The sequence below is a fragment of the Caretta caretta genome, chromosome 25 (genome assembly GCF_965140235.1).
Source record: "Caretta caretta isolate rCarCar2 chromosome 25, rCarCar1.hap1, whole genome shotgun sequence".
Taxonomy (NCBI): Eukaryota; Metazoa; Chordata; order Testudines; family Cheloniidae; genus Caretta; species Caretta caretta.
The window spans coordinates 14,673,426-14,696,561 of NC_134230.1; the positions used below are offsets into that span (position 1 = coordinate 14,673,426).

The 23,136-nt window shown below is 40.1% G+C and overlaps 1 protein-coding gene across 2 annotated transcripts in view; it reads left to right on the forward strand.

Moving 5' to 3' along the window:
* The window catches only part of PTBP1 (polypyrimidine tract binding protein 1), a 53,175-nt gene that overhangs the window by 21,608 nt on the left and 8,431 nt on the right, over positions 1-23,136 (forward strand). The window contains exons 3-11 of one of the 2 annotated variants that reach the window (XM_048830776.2): positions 2,318-2,393; positions 3,429-3,601; positions 5,152-5,298; positions 14,176-14,346; positions 16,271-16,381; positions 16,788-16,962; positions 18,054-18,128; positions 19,850-19,998; positions 22,781-22,814. In XM_048830776.2, the coding sequence (XP_048686733.1) occupies positions 2,318-2,393; positions 3,429-3,601; positions 5,152-5,298; positions 14,176-14,346; positions 16,271-16,381; positions 16,788-16,962; positions 18,054-18,128; positions 19,850-19,998; positions 22,781-22,814 (1,111 nt within the window). The remainder of the gene's footprint in view (positions 1-2,317; positions 2,394-3,428; positions 3,602-5,151; positions 5,299-14,175; positions 14,347-16,270; positions 16,382-16,787; positions 16,963-18,053; positions 18,129-19,849; positions 19,999-22,780; positions 22,815-23,136) is intronic. The other variant, XM_048830778.2, reaches the window with a different exon arrangement.

The following is a 23,136-nucleotide window of genomic DNA, read 5'->3' on the forward strand; positions in this document are numbered from 1 at the left end:
ACAGCAAATGCTTTGCAGATGACCAGTGACCCACAGACCACAAACTAGATCAGGTTCCCAAGTTATCTTGTGGTGTGCACCAAAGTGTTGCATTTGGCTTTGGAAAGTAGTTAGCAAGTTGCCCAACAGGATATTCAAGATGCAAATAGATAAAATATGTTTAGAATATAACTCCAGTTCATTTTGAGCTGCTTGTATGACCTACTTTTTTTAACCTGCTCATAGATGCAGTGAGCAGAGTGCTTTTGTCTTTACACAGATACTGTTACTGCTTCAGTTGTCACTAGATAGCTGCCATGTTAAGAGATAATGTTTCCAGTAATTGGAGTGTGATGATAAAGGGTATGGTTTCATCAAGATGTTGGAAAACGGAACAACTTCCCATTTGATTGAGTCAGAAGCTATAGAAGTAGATAAACCAAGTTCTCAGTTACCGGGGAAGTCTTTGTTGTGCAGTAATTTCATGTGCGGATCAAGATAAAACTATAATTGACCTACAGCTTTAAAAAATGCCCTTTTTGATAATACCCAACTTACTTATTCTGAGTTTTCAAATCCTCTCCATAATTATTTTAGACTTCAGCGTTGAGACTGTTTTGCTGTGTAGCACTAACTTAAATTAAAATTAGGGAGATGATTAGCTTGTTCTAAAACTTCATACACCAATATGAATATAAGCCATGCTGATAGTTAATGAGTTTGAGGTTATATGCAGTTTTGCTTTTTTCTTACTAAAAAATGTGAGCAGCTAATGCCGTTTAAGTAAGATTGGTCTTGATCAAGAGAACTAAACTAGGTGGTTGAATCAGTTGAATACTTACATCAGTCACTGCCAACTGTTTCACAGATCTGTCTGGTTTCTCTTGTGATCTTTTGACTGTGGATTGCAGGGTATTGGGAGATGAAGTACCAGACTGTTCAGTATTATAATTGCATTAGAGTCAAGGGTCAGAATTGTCATAGTTGTGATACGTGAAAAGTGTGGCATTTTTAACTGTCTCTATTAAATTTATAGTAGCAATCAGAAGTTTGTCTATGTAGTCTCTCTGGTAGAAACACAATTTCTGTTAATGAAAGCAACAATAGTTTGTATCCAAACTGATCTTAAAAATCTGCTATAGAAATAAATTTATATGTTGTCCCATATAGAAATGTAACTTTACAATGAGTTACTCAGAGGCTGCAGGTTGTGCTACCTTTGTGTTCATTGGATAGTTACTTGCTCAACAAGTAGCCCTGCTGATTTCAGTGGGACTACTCATGGCATAAGGTACTATGCAAAGTGATAGTATCACAGTCTGGCCCAGTGCTTTGGTAATACATATTGTCTGTATTTCAGAATAGTTGAGTCTGTTCAGCATTTTTATTAGAATAAACTTGTACATTATCCAAGTGTTTCGAGTCTAGTTCTCCAGGGCACTTATTTTATACGGAAATTAGGGTGTTCTTTGTTACTCTCTAGACTCTAGCTTCTAAGATACTTTTAAGTCCTTTAATTTGTAAGATGGCAGACAAATGGCCACAATACTTTTTGCTGGAAGTGTATACTTGGACTCAGATATGTGGAGATACTTTAATAAAATAATGTGGAACATCCCTTAGGTTTATAATAGGACAATATCAAATAATTGACAAAAACTATCTGGGGAAAGACTTGTAGCTTTGCATTTTCAGTTCCTGATCTGTCTTTGTAACCTGCGTCTTCTCCTTGCCACCGAAAAACATGCATCATATGTCTTGTTTAGCAGCACCTCACGTAATGTGACTTAATGTCATACAATAATGTTTTTAGATGGCGTGGTTTTAGACCTTTATAAGCAAGGGTTTAAATAGCAGTAGCATTTAGAGCTTTTTGGCTTGTTCTTTATAACCTAAGGCAAATATTTGGAAGGGTGGGTTAGTTTAATGTTGCTGCCAGTGTGACTGGAGTATTGTTTTTTTGTTCTTTTTTTTTAAACTAAAGAGTGGATGAAAATCTTGTCTGGTATAGGTAATTCTGCCACTAGATTTTCAGTGCCTGTTATCCTAATAGTTCAGGAAGGTATGCAGTCCAGAAGTTTTTGTTCCTGATGATCTTCACACTTTACTCTCCGCCCCCCACTAAATTTATGTAGCTCTACACATTTGCCTGATTTAAAATTACATACAGGTGAATGAAAGGCCAAGTAGATCTACTGTCAAAGTATTTTTCCTTACACACTTCTGCTCAGTTTCTCTACCATCTTAATTTCTGAATTGTCCTCCTGTTCTCAAAGTACCTGAGCAGAATTTAGAAAAATGCTGTCAACTTACCCTTTTCCATCTTTTTCTCTTCCAGCGGGGATCTGACGAGCTTTTCTCTACTTGTGTTACTAACGGACCCTTTATCATGAGCAGCAACTCTGCTTCTGCAGGTAAAATTGCTAGCAAAAAAGTATAGCAACCCATGATGAGTGTTGAAGGTACAATTAGCAGGGCTACTTTATTCCACTTGCTCTTGGTTTAAAATCTCTGCTTTCATTCTCACTGCTTGTTCTGGTTAGGGTTTGTGTAAGACCATACAAAATATCTGACTAGCTGCTGTCCTACATCCTAAAAAGGCCTAGGAGCTTGAACAAAATTGGTATCACAGGACAACTACTAAAATGGCCCTTTAAGAGATTAGATCCCACAGTTCATACTATAAACCTTTGCAGTTAAGCATAAATTGATCCTTAGGTTGATTTCGGACATATGTAGTCACCATGATGGGTATAGAAACAGTCTTATGCAGTATGGAGGTGAGTTCATAATCCTGCTCTAGATAAACTCATTAGTAATTTGAGTGCAGAATGCTGCATTTCATGGTTTGCTTTATTTGCCTCAAATTCTGCAGCTTTGAGCTAACACAATCCTCCAGTTATCTTATGTTCTCCTTAACTTCTGGCCTTTCTGCCAAGCTATATCATCTAGTGTATGTTAGTATACTGCCAACAATGTGTGGCTAGCAATCGGATGATGCAGAATCCAGCTGAGCTAAGATGAAGTCTAGAGTTGCCATGTTTTCTGTTTGATATTGCCTATTTAAGGTGTGAGCCCCCTCAAAAAGCAGCTTTACCCCACCAATAATACTAGTCAAAGTGAAAAGGAAAAAGCAGACTAAAAATGTCTCAAACCTCAGAGTAGAAATATGGGCTGTGACATACTGTAAACATAAATGGTAAAATGGCCACTTGAGAGTTAACTTGTGATTCCATTGCTACTATGTCACTTGGCTCACTTATATAATTAGAAAAAATGAGTAGAACCATGTGTCTTATTTGGGTTGCCTTAGAGCATGGAATTTCTTTACAATTTGGGGAGTTGGAAACTGAATGTGGGAGGCAAAGTGCAAGACAAAGTGGTAACCTGATGCCCTCTCAGACCAATTGGAACTGTAACAACCAACAATGCTTGTTCATTCTTTTCAGCTAATGGAAACGACAGCAAAAAATTCAAAGGTGACAGTAGAAGTGCAGGGGTCCCTTCGCGAGTAATCCACGTCCGCAAACTCCCCAGTGACGTCACAGAGGCAGAAGTCATTTCTTTGGGATTACCTTTTGGCAAAGTCACCAACCTTCTAATGCTGAAAGGGAAAAATCAGGTACTGTCCCAACAATTGAAAGTGAGGATTTTATGGGAGACTTGATTGAAACCATTATCATGGCATCAGCAAATAAGATGTGTGTTGCTTACATAACTTTCACAACTGCCATATAGTAGTTAATAACTTCCAGATAAAATCATCTTGAACAACAGAAAATGTAAGAGCTATTCAAAAACACCCTCTTTTCTGACTTCAGGGGCTTCAAACACTGCTTGCATGCAGTCACTTTTCTGTTATAATTGATTGTAAACTACAAAGCAGGAGAGTAGTTTACACAAGACTGATGAGCCAGCTCTTAGTCATGCTGGCCTAGTAGCCTCTTTGGTCTTCTAACTTCTGAAGTTAAAGGATGCCTAAAAATTTAACAAGTAGTCAAAGCCAAAACCCAGTTGGACAATATAGTAGGTTAGCACGAATTCATGGTGACCAGGAAATCCATTGTGGATTATAAATTGGAAAGCAAAGAAGCAAACAGTTTTACAGTTACTGAATCACATAAAATACTTTATTCTCTGATTTTTGCAAGTATGAAAGTGTGTAGTAGCTTGTGATTTGATATTTCATAGTACATAAATTGTATTTATGCAGTGTATCCTAAAATTAATGACTCACTGCAGCACATTTGCATCTTTGTTAGAAGTAGTATGAGATCATAAGAATAAGCAGATTTGAAGATTAGCAGAGAATTAGTGAGGTTCTACGTTACATGTGTTAATATATAGTTCATGTGGTTTCATGCACTCAATTGTTTGCAGTTTTTTAAAATGCTATTGTAAAGAAGTGGGAGATTTTAGCTAATAAATTTAAAATATTCAAGATTAAGGCCTGATTTATATCTGCAAAAGGTGAAAGTAGGCTGAAATCTGGGGTAACACTTCAGTCTGCGCTAGTGTCACTGTCACTTTGGCACTGTCAGAATTGATGGTCTCTTCAGTCTGATTATTGAAATTCTTTTGCAAACTGTTCTGTTGCCAGAAATTGCAATCTGAAGTCCTAAAAATGAGACCCAAGCAAATAAACCTGGTATTTATAACTGCACAGTGAAAACTCTCACTTGTTTTCAATATGGTTAGTCTCTTTTAAAAACAAGACTTAGTTGAAAACTTCTTGCAATTCTGTTATACAAGCAAGTGGCCTTGAAAGCTTGCATGTAAACATGTTTCAGAGTAGCAGCCGTGTTAGTCTGTATTCGCAAAAAGAAAAGGAGGATTTGTGGCACCTTAGACTAACAAATTTATTTGAGCATAAGCTTTAGTGAGCTACAGCTCACTTCGTCGGATGCATCCGATGAAGCGAGCTGTATCTCACGAAAGCTTATGCTCAAATTTGTTGGTCTCTAAGGTGCCACAAGTACTCCTTTTCTTTTTGCATGTAAACAGAGACTCAGAACACACTACTGGTGTACATCTTGCTGAATCTCACTTAATATCTTGTACAGAAGACCTTCCATCGTTCACATCACGGTACCATCCAACATTCAAATTGCCACCTTAATGTAAGCGGCTCTGGTAATAACTGGAACATGTTGCATTTGTGATCTTATGCAGGCTTTCATAGAAATGAACACTGAGGAAGCAGCAAACACCATGGTAAGTTACTACACCACAGTCACTCCAGTCCTTCGAAGCCAGCCCATCTACATTCAGTTCTCCAACCACAAGGAACTCAAAACAGACAACTCTCCAAACCAAGCAGTGAGTAGTAATTCTTTACATTGTCCTTCAATAACAATTGCCTAGCACTTCACTGAGTACCCTTAAACCGCCAATTGCCAGAAGCTGGGTCTGGATGACAAGACAAATCATTCAAAATTGCCTTGATCTTTGAGTAGTGTCCCTATGAGTGCTCCGCCTCATGTGCACATGTGCCCCATGTGCTTTTGATTGGAGACTTTCATTAGTATTGTTTGTCCAGCCTGCACATGTGCCGTTAATAGCCTCATGTCTTGCACTGAGGTTATGTCAGGCTGTGTGAGTGAACTGCCCTCAATTCCTTTTCAGCCACCTTCACCTGAGGTGGAGCTTGGCGTGTTTGCCTTTGCTTTTGCAGTGCTTGTTTATCCCAACTTAGCTAGCCTAGTTAGTTCTTAATTTGTAATCACAGCTTGTAGTTTCTTGCTGGGAGGGGAGGAGTTTTTTTCTTTTCCTCTTGGGAAATCCTACCTGTGTGGGGCATGACCGGTTTACTGGGATTTAAATGTTACACCTCATGTAGAGGGAAGCTATCCCGATCAGTGCTGGAGATCAAAGTGCATTTGCTGCCTGGGAGAGTCGCGTGTTCCTCAGAAGTGTCCCTTCTGGTTGGCCCTCTAATGTAGGGTTTGGAAGAACTCAGAAAGGAGGCTGTGACTACTGATGGTGGAGCGTTCCCTTCACCCTGATTTGGAGCCAGGTCAGGAGAACTCCATGTACATCACTCCCTGGGGGCCTCTGGCGCCCCTTCACCACAGCACTCTTCCAGAAAGGGGAGATCCTCAGAGTCCTCTTCTAAACATCCTAAGAGGAGGAGCGCTAATTCCCTCCCAAAGAACCCTCCTCAGAGATCTCATTCCCTCACCAGGTCGATGATCTCAGAGACAATGTCTTTGAGGCTCAGTACCGTGGAGGCAAAAATAACTTCCAGTGCTGGTAAGCAAGAAATCCAGTTTAAGTCCAGTCATGGTTCTCTGAAGGCCCCAGTACTATCTACTGGAGATGCACAGACCAAACACAGAGGAACAGAACTGGTGGACTTAACTCTTTTCCCCATTCCCCTATGGAGTTCTTCAATACCTTATAAGCCTCCAGCCACATCAGCATTCTAAACAATCGGTACTGACTAGCATGGACAAGCATACTGATCTATTTATGCTGTAGCAACATTCAGAACTGCAAGATTTTTAGATACACAAAGGACTTATCAGTGACTGCTGAACCAGAGTCCTCATTGCTGGTGGTTACAGAGTGCCTTTTGGTACTGCGAGTCACTCAGTCTTCAGAGCTCCAGACATTTCCAGTACTTTCACCCCCTTTTCAACTGAATATCTAACAATAAAAGAAGAGACTGATTATTTCCCTTCAGCATCGATTGCTGTACAGGGTTCCCTTATGGTACCCGTATATGGACCTCCTTTCTCAGAGGGGTAGGAGCGGAACTCAAGGACCTCACAACTGCTGGTGGGAGCATCCCTGGGTGCCACCTCTTCCTCTCAGTGGTGGTGATGGAATCCTTGGGCACTTTATCACAGTTTCCAAGCCCCCAGCCCTCTCCATCGGAATGAAAGGGAGACTCAAGCTTCTCCTCTCCAGCAAGAGGAAGAAACATATGAATCCCAAGAAACTAGGGCAGATGAAGCCAATCCTTAAGCTGCCACTTTGTAGTTTTGTACCATCCTCACCAGAGGAATCTGTAATGCCTCCTCCATCTATCCTGGATAGCTTTTGGCAGTTCCAGGATCTTATGATCCTTAGATACCTCGTTGAGGAGGTCAGAGAACCCAAACACAAGCTGCTGGATATTCTGTGCTTTGCAACGCAATCCAGAGTTGCCCTTCCTCTCAACAAGGCTCTCCTGGAACCTTCTAAAACCATTTGGCAAACCCCAGCTACAGTAATGCCCACATGTCAGAGGACTTGGAGGTCTTATTCTCCCACCGTCCACCTAACACTTGGTGTTGATACAGTTAATGAAGGGGGTAAGCAACATTGTAAGTCCTCCCCATATGATGGAGACCAGAAGTGCCTGGCCCTGCTGGGCAGAGAATCCTATTCATCAGCAACCCTACAGATCCATATTGCAAATTACTGGGTACTGATGGCAAAATACAAATACATGTATAGTTTATTGAACACCTTCCTTCAAACCAAAGGGAACAATTGCAGGCTATTGTTGCTGACAGACCATTACTGGCCAGGACGTCTCTTCAAGCAGCTCTGGGTGCTGCAGATACTGTAGCCCACTTCCACTCTGTGGCAGTGGTGATGCGCAAGGCTTCATGCTTACAGCTTCCCCAGAGAAGTCTAAAATATGGTGGTGGACTTTCCATTTGATGGACTGCAGCTGTTTGCGGAAAATACTGATGAGTTTTTGCATACCCTTACGGATTCCAGGGCCACATTACACTTGTTAAGTATCTACGCTCCTACAAACAAAGGGAAGTTTAGATCACAAATGGCTCAAAGTTCTTGTGATGCAATTCTTTCCATTTCAGAGGCTGAGGGAACCTCTTGAAAGACACAGGTTAGATCTTTTTCTCTGGAACCTATCTGATGCATCTGTGCAGCAGTCTTTTTCATCAAAATATCCATTTTGACCGGGTGGTTAAGGGTTCAAACCTCAGACTTCCATTCACTTGTCAACTTCAGTGTTTTCCCCATTTCCCCCCTTTGGAGACACTCACACTCCTAGGCTTGTTGGAAATGGGAATCACCTCGGTCAAATGGATGATGGACGTAATACCTGGCAGCACCACGCATTTTACCTCCCTCCCGCTGCCTCATTCCCCTTTCCTGTCCTTCATGGACCCCTCTCACAAATCCCTATTAGGACAGGAAATAAGCTCTCTCCTTTGTTTAGGAGCGATAGTCAGGGCCCTGCTCAGCACAGGGGGAAAGGCTTCTATTGATGGCATTTCCTTGAACCAAAGAAACAGAGGGTGGAGACCATCTTAAATCTAAGGCTCAAACAAATTTGTGAAACCTAAAAAGTTCAGGATGGTGTCTCGGGGAGCTATAATTCCTTCTTTAAATTCAGGGGTTTGATTTTCAGCCATTGATCTTCAAGATGCATAATTCCATATTGTGATATACCTGTCTCACAGAAGGTTCCTTCACCTTGTCGTAGGCCAGGTTCATATTCGATATCAGGTGCTCCCGCTCAATCTCTCCTTAGCTCCATTAGTGTTTCAAAAGGTTCTCTTCATGGTGGCTGCCTACCTGCATCATCAAGTGGTCATAGTATTTGTGCCTTGATGACTGGTTGTGCAAGGGGTTGGTCATACCAAGAGGTGTCATCTGCCATAGCAAAAACACTTTTCTTGTTCTTAGACTTGGGTCTGCAGTTGAATGTGGAAAAATCCACACTGACACCCCTTCAGAACATACAATTTATAGGGATATTCGTGACTTCTTTAGCAGACAGGGCCTTCCTTCCCATGGACAGGCTTGTGATATTATCCGACCTTGTCAGAATTATTCAAGGGAGTCCCCAGACTTCAGTCGTGGTAGTTTATACCACTGAGACAGAACAGGTGAGGTTATACCTTTTGCTGTTTCCAGGGGTAGCTTGGATCAATTTATTTGCCAAACAAATACAGCCTAGAGAAACAGGAGTCAGTTTCCCAGCTGGTGAAGCGTTCCCTAGACTGGTGGATGGTTCTTCGCAGTGTAGGGGCAGAGGTTCCTTTTCTTAAACTAGCTTTCCTAGTGGCTATTACCTTCACTCCGTAGATTCAGAAAGATTGGGGCCTTCATGGCAGACCCTCCTTTCACAATTTTCTACATGGCTAGTGTCCTTACCTGCATCCTTGGGACCTTCCTAAAGTGTCTTGAGTTTCATCTGAATCAGATCATTTACCTGCCAGTTTTCTTTCCAAAAACTTCACAAATCCAACATGAAGACAGTGCTCCATACTCTAGATATCAGAAGGCCATTATCTTTCTATATATATATATATATATATATATAGGACTAAACCATTTAGTAAATCCCATAGGCTTTGTTTTGTTTGCAGACAGATTAAAAGGCTCTGTTATTTCTATCCAGAGGGTAGCAAAAAGGAATTCAGGGCGTATTATATATGTAGCCAATGGGAGCTGCAGGGGCAGTGCCTGCAGAGAGGGCCACTGTGCAGAGCCACATGCTGTCCTCCCCTTTCCCCAGGCCACAAGGGCACATTGGCCCCTTCTGGGAGCAGCATGGGGCAGGCAGGAAGCCTGCATTAGCCTGCCCATGGTAAGCACCACCTGGTGGGGGGCCACACCCCTGCCTGGAGCCAGCACCCCAGCCCAGAGCCCCAAAGTGCACCCCAACACCTTGCCCCAGGCTCTGCCCAGAACGTCTGCCAACACCCCAGCCCAGTGAAAGTGAGTGAGGGTGGGGGAGAGCGACCAATGGAGAGAGGGAGGATGGAGTGAGTGGGGTTTTGGGGCAGGGGCAGGGTAGATGCTGGGTTGCTCTTAAATTCAAAGTGATCTTGGGCCTAAAAAAGGTGGGAGACCACTGTTCTAAATCATCAGGCATTGGCCGCTGTCAGAGACAGGATAGAAAGCTAGATGGACCATTAGTGTGACCCACTATGGCCATTCTTAACTATCCATTTGGCTTCATTGTTGGTCCTGATGCGCCGCTAATGCTGTGGCTCAAGGATCTGCAAGGGCTAAATTTATGAATTTTATACTGTGTATTTAAGCACTATTATATGGGATAGGGTTTGAAAATTATGCTGGTCTGAGGCTCAGGCTGGATAAATTTAGTCCTGGATTAATGCTAAAGCACTGCCAGTCCTTCTCTACTAACATGCTATCCCACCTTTATATCCTGCTGTGGACAAGACCCTAGACTGAGGCTGACATGACAGCCTCCAAGGCATGATAACTTGAATAAACAGGACAGGTCTCCAGTAGTCTTACATAATCACTTCTAGTCCTGGTAGATTTTGCAAGAAATTGGACCTTAGAATCACATGTTTTTGATTGCCCTCTTGCTTTTTCCTCCACTTTCTGATAATTTTAAGTGGCTAACTTAAACCGATAGAGCTAGAAATTAACAACTTTTGCAATCTAGAAAGCTTGGGGGTGCAGCTCTCAGATAGTTCATCTCCCATTCTCTGGGAGATGAACTGCTAAAATTATCAGTTGAAATGATAGGGGGTGAAGAACGTGGTAGCATTTTCTGAAATGTTTCCCATTCCACATTCCGGGCCAGTTAGACAAGCAGAACTTCAGGGCCTCAATGCATAGATGAGATGATGCTAAAAGGAGAGATTTAGGTTTATTAGCAACTGGGGAACTTTGGGGAAAGGAGGTGCTTTTACAGCAAGGCTAAACCAAAACAGAACCAGATTGTTCTAATTTTACATGCCACCAATCATAGAGGAGACTTTAAACTAAGGGCTCAGGGAAACAGACAGGTGTGGAGGTGCACACAGTTCAGGCAGACATCCCTTAGGTGAGGATTTATTAAAGGGGACAGTCTGTATCCTAGTAAAGAGAAGATGATAGAAGTTGATAGAGTACAGGTAGGAACTGAAGAGAAACAGTCAAATGAGTCCTATTCAGTTATATCACATAAAGATGGATACCTAAATATTGACAAATTTAAGTGCTTGTATACAAATGCCAGAAGTCTAAATACTAAGATGGGTGAACTTGAGTACCTGATATTAAATGGGGATATTGATCTAATAGACATCACAAAAACTCAGAACAATGATAATCAACATGACCTGGTAATATCAGGGTAAAAAATATATAGGAATGACGGAGTAGGTCATGCTGGTGGGGGAGTGGAAATATAGTAAAAATCGTAAATGAATCAAATTGTACCATAGATTCTCTGGATAGAAATTCTATGCTTGATTTAATTTAAGAATATAGCAATAGGAGTAGAGGACCAACCACCTGACCAGGATGGTGATAGTGATTGTGAAATGCTCAGGGGTGTTAGAGGCTACAAAAAGAGAAAAAACAATAATGGGGGGTTCAGCTATCCCCATATTGACTGGGTACGTGTTACATCAGGATGGGATGCAGACACGCAATTTCTAGACCACATTAACGTCTACTTCTTGGAACAGCTAATCCTGGAACCCACAAGCGGGGAGGTAATTCTTGGTTTAGTCCTAAGTGGCACACAGGATCTGGCCCAAGATATGAATATAGCTGAACTGCTCAGTAATTCCAACCATAATGTAATTAAATTTAAACTTCCTGGTAGAGTGGAAACATCAAAGAAGCTTTTAACTTCAAAAAAGGAGAACTACACAAAAATGAGGAAAAGTTAGTTAAATGGAAGTTAAAAGGAACAGTCACAAACGAAATGCCTGCAAGCTGCATGGAAACTTTTTAAGCACCATAATAGAAGCTTAAACTAAATGTATTACCTCCCCCCGACCCCCCCAAGTAAAAAAAAAGCAAGAGGACCAAACAAATGCCACCATGGCTAAGCAATAGAGTAAAAGAGGAGGTTAGAGAGACAGTCTTCCTTTAAAAAATTGGAAGTCAGATCCTACTGAGGAATATAGAAAGGAACATAAACTCCGGCAAATCAAGTGTAAACCTATAATTAGGTCAGCCAAAAAAGAATTTGAAGAGCATTTAGCAAAAGACACACAAACTAACAGGAAATTTTTTTAAGAACATCAGAAGCAGGAAGCCTGCCAAACAATCAGTGGGGCCACTGAGTGATTGAGGTCTAAAGGAGCACTCGAGGAAGACAAGGCTCTTGAGGAGAAGCCAGATGAATTATGGCAGTGAAGCTCAATGCAAATAATTCATTTGGCTGTTCAACATGATCTGGAAAAAGGGGTAAACTGGGGTGGCAAAGCTTACAGATACAAAATGTCTCAAGATAATTAAATCCAAAGCTGATTATGAAGAGTTACAAAGGGATCTCACAAAACTGGATGCCTGGTAACAGAATGGCAGATGAAATTCCGCATTGATAAATGCAGAGTAATGCACACTGGAAAACATAATCCCAATTATACATACTAAAGGATGGAGTCTGTTATCACTCAAGAAGGATCTTGGAGTCGTTGTGGATAGTTCTCAACCCATCTGCTCAGGCTGCAGCTGCAGTCAAAATAACGAACAATGTTAGAATGGTTAGGAAAGGGATAGATAAGGCAATAAGCATCATAATATCACTCTCTAAATCCATGGTATATCCGCCCCCTGAATACTGCATGCAGTTCTAGTCGCCCATTTCAAAAAAAAATATATTAGAACTGGAAAAAGCAGAGAAGCGCAACAAAAATGATTTAGGGTGAGGAACAGCTTCCATTTGAGGAGAAATTAAGAGAGTAGGACTGTTCAGCATGGGAAAGACATTATTGGTGGGGATATGAGAGAGGTCTATAAAATCATGACTGGGGTGGAGAAAGTGAATAAGGAAGTGCTATTTACCCCTTCATGTAATGCAAGAACCAGAAGTCACCCAATGACAGTAATAGACTGCAGGTTTAAAACAAACATAAGGAAATATTCCTTTGCACAATGTGAATCTCGTTGCCAGAGGATGTTGTGAAGGCCAAAATGATCACTTAATTCAAAAAAGAATTAGATAAATTCCTGGAGGATAAATCCATCAATGGTTATTAGCCAAAATGGTCAGAGATGTAATCCAATTTCTAGGTGTCCCTAAATCTCTGACTGCCAGAAGCTGGGACTGGATGACAGGGAATGGATCATTTGAAATTGCCCTGTTCTGGTCATTCCCTCTGAAGCATCTGGCATGGACTACTGTCAGAAGCCAGGATATTGGGCTAGATGCACCATTGGTCTGACTCAGTATGGCCGTTCTTATGTTCTTAAGTAAAGTGAACATAGATATGATTCTGAGAGCCCAGGTGTCTGATAAATAGTAATGTTGGTGCATTTTCCAGTTTCCAGTGTGTTCTATAAACAGGCTCAGAACAGGAACCTCACAAAGGGAGACTGTCTCCATTTTATGAAAATATTTTTTTCAAGTTTGTTTTAACTTCACTGTCCTTAAAACATCAAGGATTTGTAAACTTGTTTAAAATTCCTAAATAGTTTTTTTAAAAAGTTGCTCATTAATCTTTGTTTTGTCAGTTTCTGTGGCTTGTCAAAAGTTCAGCTCTGATTTGCCAGTTGTAGCATTACTTTACAGCAGAAGACACCTGCAAGCACCATAACTAAAGAGCCTTAATTCTAGTTTAATTCTCAGTCCTGGGGTTGAGGGAGTATTCTTTGCACATTTAGAAGGGTGAAGCCCCAGTATGTCGTGGTGTTACTTTTAGGGTAGTTCTGTCTCCATGCCGTTTGTTTTCCTCACTCCTGTTCCATATGTTTCTAGCATGACCCTAATAACAGTTATAAAATGAAATGTGTAATGTTACTAGTGCTGCCTGTTTGGCATGGATCCAAGTAATGAGACTAGTAATCCAGACTCCATCTAGGGTGTGGGCGTGCTCTGCTTGAAGTTTTTTATTATGGAATAACACAGACCTTGCATCAACAAATGTTGAACAAGATCACGCAATTTAGGCTTTTGGGAGGGTGGGTGGAGGGGAAGCAATCACTAGTAACTGGATCATAGCAGGTATGAACTCTAGCTGTCTTTTCCTGTAAGCAATTAATGCGTGTGAACTTCCAGTTCGCATTTTCATGTTGCAATGCTCTTGTTGGCTCTGAAGTGTGCAACCACTGCCAGAAACTTTGAAATGTACTGTTATGTGAACAGGCTCTTAGTTGTTAATTTCCTTATACAGACTCCTAATCTCCAATGGTGGTGATCAGTGTTGTGTTCTGTAGTAGTTTCCAAGTGGGAAACTTGCAACAACAAAAAAATTAAACTTGAGTACTTCTACCTGCAGTATTATTAACCTGAGAGGATGTTTGTTTCCACAGCGGGCCCAGGCAGCTCTGCAAGCAGTGAACTCTGTTCAGTCTGGAAACCTGGCACTGTCAGCCTCTGCTGCTGCAGTGGATGCAGGAATGGCAATGGCTGGTCAGAGCCCTGTCTTGAGGATCATTGTGGAAAATCTCTTCTATCCTGTCACTCTGGATGTCCTGCATCAGGTGAGATCATGCTCAAATTCCCTCGTGCAGATCAATATGGAAGAAATGGCAACAGCAGTTTGCATGGAGCAGTGTTGCTTTATCCGAAACCACCTTCATGTGATCATCCCTTCAGTGTTTTTCTCCTTTGTCTTAGGTTAAGTCCTTGCATCCAGGAATGTTTACGACTGTAAATATACATGGTGCTTTACAGTGATACATAAATGTGTTTTAGCAATGTAAAACACAGAAGCATCTCAGAGAATCCATATAAACTATTGGCTGGCACATCAAAATTTTCACATTGACTATTCAGCTTTAAAAACAGCTGGCAATGAAGAAGTATTTGACAGGTATTAAATAGAGGCATTTCAGTTACTAACACTTCCTGTAGTATCTCCTCATTTTTAATTGCCAAGTCACAGTCACAATATTGGACTGCATTGTATTCGTTTGCTAGTGTTCACTCCCCACCTGAAATCTAGTTCTGTGAAGCCTATTGCAGTGATAGGCGTTCAAGATGTGTGGCAGTGAAGCAAAAAATGACTACAGAATAGATCGAAAATTCTGTCTAGGAAAACTTTGAAGTGTAGGCAGCGGTAAGGCAGACTACACTGGGCAAAACTGTCTCAGTGAGACTACTGGTGAAGTTAGGGAGTTTGTCAATGAAATAGTGTCATGGCTTAAACCAAGAAACTTTAGTTGATGGGCATTACATATAATGGTAGTAAAATGTGCCACATTTAAATTCTTATAGATGCTGTCAACCATTACAAAAAAACTAGTTTAGCACAAGTGCAACAAAAGCATACATTTAAAATAGAAACTTTAATTTTTACTCTTGTACAACTAAACCAGGCTAATTTCTTTAATTGCAAAGGGCACCAGGGACTATAATTCTGCTATGTTCAGTGTCTTTTCAGTTTAAAATGCAAAGTTTGATTTTTGTACATGAAGCATCCTCTTCCTTCAAACCCTCATTTCAAAATGCACTAAGTGCAATTACTACAACACATGCTTTAACAGTACAAGTTTATCCAGCTAGAAGTTGAGTTTAAAGTAATTCTGAGAAGCGCCATCAGATGTGCACACTTCAAAATAGTAGCGGGTCATGTTTCAGACAGAAAGGGAAAGGACCTAATTGTATCTTTTAACAGGTAGCTAGTTATGCATGCATTATATTTTTCTCATGCTGGTAAGCATGTGTGCAGTGGCACCCATGAAAGCTTATGCACAAATAAATTTGTTAGTCTCTAAGGTGCCACAAGAACTCCTCATTATTAAAACTGCCATTGATGATTCTATTCATTGGAGGAAACATTCAGGTCTCTTTTTTGTGAAGAATCCATATTAAACTGTTTGTCATACATGGTATTTGACTGCAAGACAAAGATGCAAATTAAAAAGTTACCAGTTTTTTAATCTGACAAAACAGGGAAGTGCCTTTGCTTAAACATCAACTCCAGTGGAAGTAAGTAACTCTTCAGGGAAACTACTAAAGTATTTCTCTTAGCAGGGTTTCAGCATTGTCGTACTAAAGTTTTTTACACAGGAAAGCTAAAATCATGCATAATACAGCTTTGGAAATTCAAATTCAGTAAGCCTTTACAGAGATCCACAAGCCATTCATTAAACACAATCAGAACATAGTTGAGAAATGTTATAACACCCTATTTCCTATGTTACTTTTCCATTCTGATCTTTAATTTTAGATATTGTGTGAGCACTATAAAAAAGGAGTGCCTCTAATACTGTTTATAAACTCAGTTAAGTTTAAAGTTAGAAAAGGAAAACTATTGAAATTTAGTCCTTATAATTCCATTGTATAAAAATAAGATGAAAGTGGCTTTATTTGCAGTTTCTTACTGTGAAAAGTGGAGATACAAAGAGGAAAAAAAACCATTAGAAACATGAGATGACATGATATGCAAACTTCATCTTGCAGATTTTTTCCAAGTTTGGCACAGTGCTGAAAATAATTACATTCACCAAGAACAACCAGTTCCAGGCCCTGTTACAATATGCTGACCCTATGAGTGCTCAGCATGCCAAACTGGTGAGTACACTGGCAGCTCCACACACCTGAACTTGTTAAGGGATGACTTGAAAAGAAAGGGTTTCAACAGATCTAGGAATAGCTGGGTGTCTTGCTTCTGTCACGCTGGAAATGTTTAATAGTACAGGGTCAAATCCTGCCCTCAGTTTCACATGTGCGACTGTTTCACTGAGGTTTCTGTGTGTAATTGGGAGAGAATTTCACCAATAAAAGTGCATTGAAAGTGAAATTTTAAGTCTGTCAGGATATTGTTAAATAATTTTATAGCATGTTATCTAAGCAAGCTATTTGCACTTATTCTCACAGCTTTAAGATGTCAGAATAACTTTCCAGGTTAGTCAGATTTGTTCTTTAGCATAAAGGTACCTTTGACAAGGTAAAAGAGCTCTGGTTTGTTTTTCTGCAGTCTTTAGATGGGCAGAATATCTACAATGCCTGTTGCACATTGCGCATCGACTTCTCCAAACTCACAAGCCTCAATGTTAAATACAACAACGATAAGAGCAGAGATTACACACGGCCAGATTTACCTTCTGGGGATAGCCAGCCCTCTCTCGATCAAACCATGGCAGCTGCTTTTGGTAAGAGCCCCTCTAAGAATATATTGACTTCTTCCTAAAAGTCTGTGTATTGTGGGCTTCAACATTCAGAACGTGAGTAGAGTAGTGAAGAAATCTGAGTGTTGACACCTCACAGACCATAGTTGCTCATTGCACTGTTGATTCAGACCACTTTCTGTACAGAATGAGATGTTTTGTTGTTCCCTGAACAATACTAAGTATCAGTTTTTAGAGGAGTACATCTGGTTCCTCCTTTTCATTTCATAATGACCCCCTCTATAGTGAAATTAACTGTTAGCTCTGAAACCACATTTTGCAAGGTGGAATGTTGGCATTAACCCATTAATGCATTTTTAGCAACAGCTCCTTACCTCCATTCAGAAGTTACCCCCATAGATAGTATTTGAGTCTCTTTTCTGCCGGTTTGATTTGCGCGGTAACCAAGACCTCTTGTGTCCAAAGTTGGATTTACTGCTTAACCCAACAGATTATGCTGTATTGGATCAGTCAGTTTAATCTCCTTGTAGTCTCTTTGGTGGCATATAAGGCTTAAGCTAATAACGTGGAACACTAATATGGTTGTACCAAAAAAAAATTAACGTGCATCTTTGATAAGCCATCTCACTTCCCTTTACCAAGAACACTTGCAGATGCTTGTCTATTCGCTGTGCTATTAGTGCCACCTGCTGTTCTGCCAATGATATGGAGTGGCTGGAGTTACTAGTTATACCCCTGGCTCTTTGAGAATGGCGTTATACTGAAACTGACGTGACCTAGGAAAAAGTAACAGGCTTTTCAAAAGTGCAAAGTAGATAGAGAAAACAGTTTTTAATTGCTGCTTCAAAGCAGGAAAGTGTCTTCAAAGCTAAACCTGGAATAGGAAACTGGTTCTTGGCATTCAGCGGTGACACTTTCAAAAAACTTTTAGTAGCTTTGTTGGGTTTGAGACTGTTCTAATGTTGTGATGTGTCTAGGAGCGTAGTCTATATCCTTTCTGTCCTCAGTTACATGCATTTCAAGACGTGAGGAGACAAACTGGCTGTCTGAAGTGGGGTTGTCTTGTCTATTGGAATTAGATTCATCGACATACTGTCTTACTTTTTCTTTCACAGGAGCTCCAGGAATAATTTCTGCCTCTCCATATGCAGGAGCTGGCTTCCCTCCTGCCTTTGCAATTCCTCAAGCAGGTACTGTATTTCAAACATTAAACTTGAATTCCTTAGGTTGCCTTCCAGTTGCTGGCCATTACTAGAGCAGTGCCTTTTTAAACGTTCCGTCACTGGGCAGCCACTTCAACCCAAGTTGTCTTAAAATCATTAGGTTAAAAAAATAAATATTTATTCCCTCTGAACTGTTACGTCTGTGTGCTGACTACAGGGTATAGAATGAGATGGTTTTGTAATAAGTAGACAAAATGGGGAAATGGAAGATACTGAAGTCCTTGAAGCCATCTTCATGGACACGTGTGACTGCACTAAATGAAGTAATCAACATAGTGGGAGGGGAAAGAAGGCAAGACACAAATAATAGTTGAATAGTATTTTGAAAATAAAGAATTGCATCTGTTTCTGAACTCTCGACCAAGCATAGAACATTTGGTATGTTAGTGGCACTGGAATTTTAACTTTATGGCACTTATGGAAGCTTCTTCTGAAACTGGAAACCACTTTCCATTCTGTTTTAATACTACTTAATTGAATAAAGTTAATTAAACTTAAGTGTGGTAAATAGACAGCCCTATGAACTTCAGGGCTCATTGCAGAAATCAAAATGATGCATATATGACTGAAGCGCCAATTTTAATAAATGTCATTCTCAAACCCTTCTCAGTTTTTGGGTAGTAAATACTTGTATTGAACTTCAAATAGTAGGCTAAGTACTAGGTTGGCTCCTTTTTACTATAGTAAACTTTGGAATAAGTTACCAATAAACTGTAGAAACAGCTTAGCTAAGTAGAATTTAAGATGTCTATGGGATAATTTAGTCATGAGCCAGGTGATCTGTCTGACCATCAATTCCTCTTTAATGTCCCATCCCTCTAAGGAGGTTGTACATATGCCCCTTAAATGTTGTGAATCATTTATGAAAGAAATTAACCAGTTGCTCTATTGGTACTTAAAGATTGAAAGCTCTAAATTGAAAGGTGTCTATGCTGCAAAAAACAAACAAAAAAAAACCCCACCTCGACAGTCTCAGAGCCTGGGTCAGCTGTCCTTGGCTCCAAAATCTGGTGAGGGGGGTGTCTCAGAGCTCAGGCTCCAGCCTGAGGGAGAACATCTCTGCTATTTTTAGCCTTTTAGTACAAGCCCAAGTCAGTTGACTCAGACACTGAGACTTGCTCCTACACAGGTTTTTTCAGCATAGATGTACCTTTAGAGACTTTGTGATGAATGTTTGATATTGTGAGCATCACATACCTACAATGAGCCCCATAGAAATGCCTGTACATACTACTAATCCTTTCTCCGATTTAGTAGTGAATAACTGGTAGGAGTGTATAATTGTTTTCATTAAATGCATGGTAACAGAATGAAGCACTTGTAGCATGCATTGTTTGGAATAGTGTTACAAATGCACTGCTTGTAGTACCCTTCCTGAACCCACAGATTTGAGGCTTTGCGCTCATACAGTTTTGTAGCCTGTGGAACGTGTGAAACATTAAAACCAGCCAGATCACATCCAGAGACATCTGTCATGCAGCCGGCACCACAAGAGAGCGAAATACACTGTTAGAAGAACCGATGACGATTTCCTTCTTAGTAGTACCAGAATTGGAGGCACTTGTCATTATTAGAGTAAATGCTTTTGGACTGTGATTGGTGGGGTTTGAAGCACTCCATTCTAGTGCAGCAGACACATTAGTACATGCTGTTAGTTTCTTTACTGGCTAATATTCTTTAATTTCCAGGCTTGTCAGTTCCAAATGTTCACGGAGCACTTGCTCCTTTGGCTATCCCATCAGCAGCAGCTGCAGCGGCTGCAGCAGGACGGATGGGCATTCCCGGCCTCACTGGGGCAGGGAACTCCGTTCTGCTGGTTAGCAATCTGAACCCTGAGGTTAGTGGAGTTGTAATTTCACTTTTTTCTCCTTCCAGTTACCTCTACTTTCACTTTCTGAATACTAAGATTGTGGTGGAACTTACTGAAAGTGAAATCTTACTGTGTCCTAACGGAAACGGCAAAACTAGAAAAGCAGATGAAATGTGCTGTGCCAGTCCTAAATCTCAAAGCAGATCAATACTCTAGCCACTAAAGGGAAATGGGAAGGTCTATCTTTTAAATTGAAATCTTTGCTCTTCCTTGGTTGATAGCCAAGGGTGTTGCCTGTCTGCTCTTGTCCCATAAAGCTACAGTGTGTCCCTCCCTTGTGTTTTATTTATTTTACAATCTCCCACTCACTCCCATGGATCTCATGTAATTTGGGTCACAGAATAGCAAAGTTCCTCCCTTCCTTCCTTGGCATGTTCTAATTTTATACATTAATTCAGAACTACAGAGAGAGTTCATTCTGCCCTCTACTCTTTCTGTTTAATGTCTTGACCCCCGCCAGCTTGGCTTCATTGTACCTGTGCAGTGTTTCCTCTGCCATGTGCTCGCACATGTATTTTTTTCCTTTCCAAGATTCCTTGAAGTTTTTCTTTATTTATGCTTTTAACTCTCAAATTTACATTTTCAATTCCATTTAACTTTTCTCAGAGTTGAAAATATTTGTTTTTTTTAAATGAAGGCAAGTAAAATTGGAATAATCCTTCCTAATAGAAAAGGATGAAATATAAAAGATCATTTGCTAAGAATTAAATATATTTCTATTAAGTCAACTTTTGGCTGCTTGTTGGATTGAAAGTGTAGACTGTATTTCAGTTTGTGTGCTAAAAGATAAGTCTATACTGCCTGAAAAATAATGCTTTACTATATCTGGTAAGACTGCCCATAAAACTTAATTCCTACTACGTGTAATTATAAAACTTTTTTATCAGACGTGTCAAAGTACCCGTAAAACCTCTTTTGCTTCAAAAGGGAAGCCTGGATGAGATAAGGAATAATCAAAATATTTAATTCATTAAATTTGTTAATCTATCAAATTTCAGACTATTCTATTCACCTGACTATCATTACTGTTTTCTTCAGGGCATGAGATAATGCCAGTGGCACAGTCAGGATGCTCTGGTTACAGGCTAGATCTTGTCCCTAGAGTGGAAATTCTTACGATGCTTCAGGAGTTAACAGTGACTTCCTAAATAAAACAAATGGAGAGCCCCCTTAACTGGCAAAGGTCTGGCATTATCATTTTCAGATCAATATCGTGAAATTAGGTGCACTTTGATTCCAGATGTTATGTGCTATGCCCAGGTGTCAATGACAAGCCCAGCATAATCCATTTTTCTGTGTAGGCCTTTAAAATTTGGAATTGATTGATTTTTTTGTAAACTGACTAGGCTTCTAAAGAACCATTTCTGAACAGCGTGAACAAATGTTTTTGCCTGAATGTAGGAATTAAGCAATTATATCATGCCTTGCATTTTTTGATGACCTCTTCACTATCCATCCAGCTTGTCTTTGGGTTAGAGAGACTTTGATACCTATAGTGAACTAACAGACTTAAACTTTTTTCACTGCTTGTATAATCAGTATTTTAGAAACTTACCTATGCAACAACTAGACAGTTAAGAGACTGTATTTCCCTGGAGTGACTCTTTCCCTCTAGTAATATGTGAAATTTCTTTCTAAATCCTAAGAGCTAATGTGGGATTGGTAGGGAGAGGTCCAGATTTCTTCCATTTGCATTGTTTTTCAATGTTTATTGTAGACTGTGTGTGCTGGTGTTTGCCTGCATGTTGAATTATCATTGTGCCTTGGGAGAACAAGCTCTTCCTGCTTACTACCCTCGCTGATTAGTATTGGCACACTGACCTCTGCAGTAAGATACTTGCTTCCTTAATGTGTTGAGTATGTGGAAATCTCAGTTCCCCTGCAGTGCCTGTGGTAGTGTCCTCTTACAGCAGACACTTCTTTAGCAGTTCATTCTGATATATAGTTAGCAGTGGTTCAGAAGTTATTCTAGTTAATCTTTGGCTTTGAAAGCAGTGATTCATGTCGAGACTGCACTCTTTAGTTTAGTTGCAGTGAAGTGTGCAACACAAATCCTCTCCACGAAACATTCCTGTGTTTGAGCAGATACTTCAGAGTGTCGTCACACTGTTTTTAGTTTGACCATTAGTACAGGTTTCAGCGTCTTCTAGAGGCCAAAAAAGTCTTGGACCATTGCTTTGAGAAGGACAGTTGGGATATTAATGTTATCGCTCTAGAAGTCACTCCGCAGTGATATTGTCTCTTACCTTCTATGTATATCTTAAGTAAAAATGCTTTTCTTTATCATTGTGTTCCACTAGGTAAAACCTATTAACTATTCTTGTAAAACAAGTATTGTATGTAGAAATCTGTAAATCTGACTGATGGAACACTACATATTCCTTATGTATTTACTGACCTGTGTTTTTTGCTACTTTTTCTTTTCTCCCCATCCCTGAATTTTTTTTCTTCCCCTGATCCGGAATTTCTTTGCCAACTGACTGCACGGTACTTCTGCTTCCTGTTGTTGCTTGAAACAAAAAATAAAATAAAAAAAAATCCCCCCTCCAAAAAACCCTGCTCTTCGGAAACCAACCTGCCCTTCAATATTAACCATCTTGAAAACTTCATCATCCATCAACCAATTTCGCCATTTCCTGCGGGGACTCTGCCCTTCCTCGTTGTGGACGATTTGTGCAACCTCGCTCTCCCCTTCGATTCCTTACCTCTTCCCTGTCCCTCCGCTGCCTTGCTCTGCTGTTCTCTAAAGAGAGTTACACCCCAATGCCTCTTTATTCTTTTCGGTATGTTATTATTCACACTTTTTATTACTTTGTTTTTCATTTATTTGAGATTACTTTTTTGATACTTCAAAAATGTACAGTTTGCAGTTTGCCATTTTTGAATGCATAATTTCATTTTTTTACATTGTTACATAGTTTGCTGTTTAGTTTAGTTTGCCTTTATTTTTATGTTCAGTTATGCATGGTTTATTGCTTTGCATGTCTTTTTATAGGAGTTTAAAATTTGTGGTAGCATGCTATATTGTCCAGTTCGATCCTTTGGCAGTTAGATTTTTTTCTTTTTGCTGAAACCCAGTATCTGTTTTCTTTAATGTATTGTTCC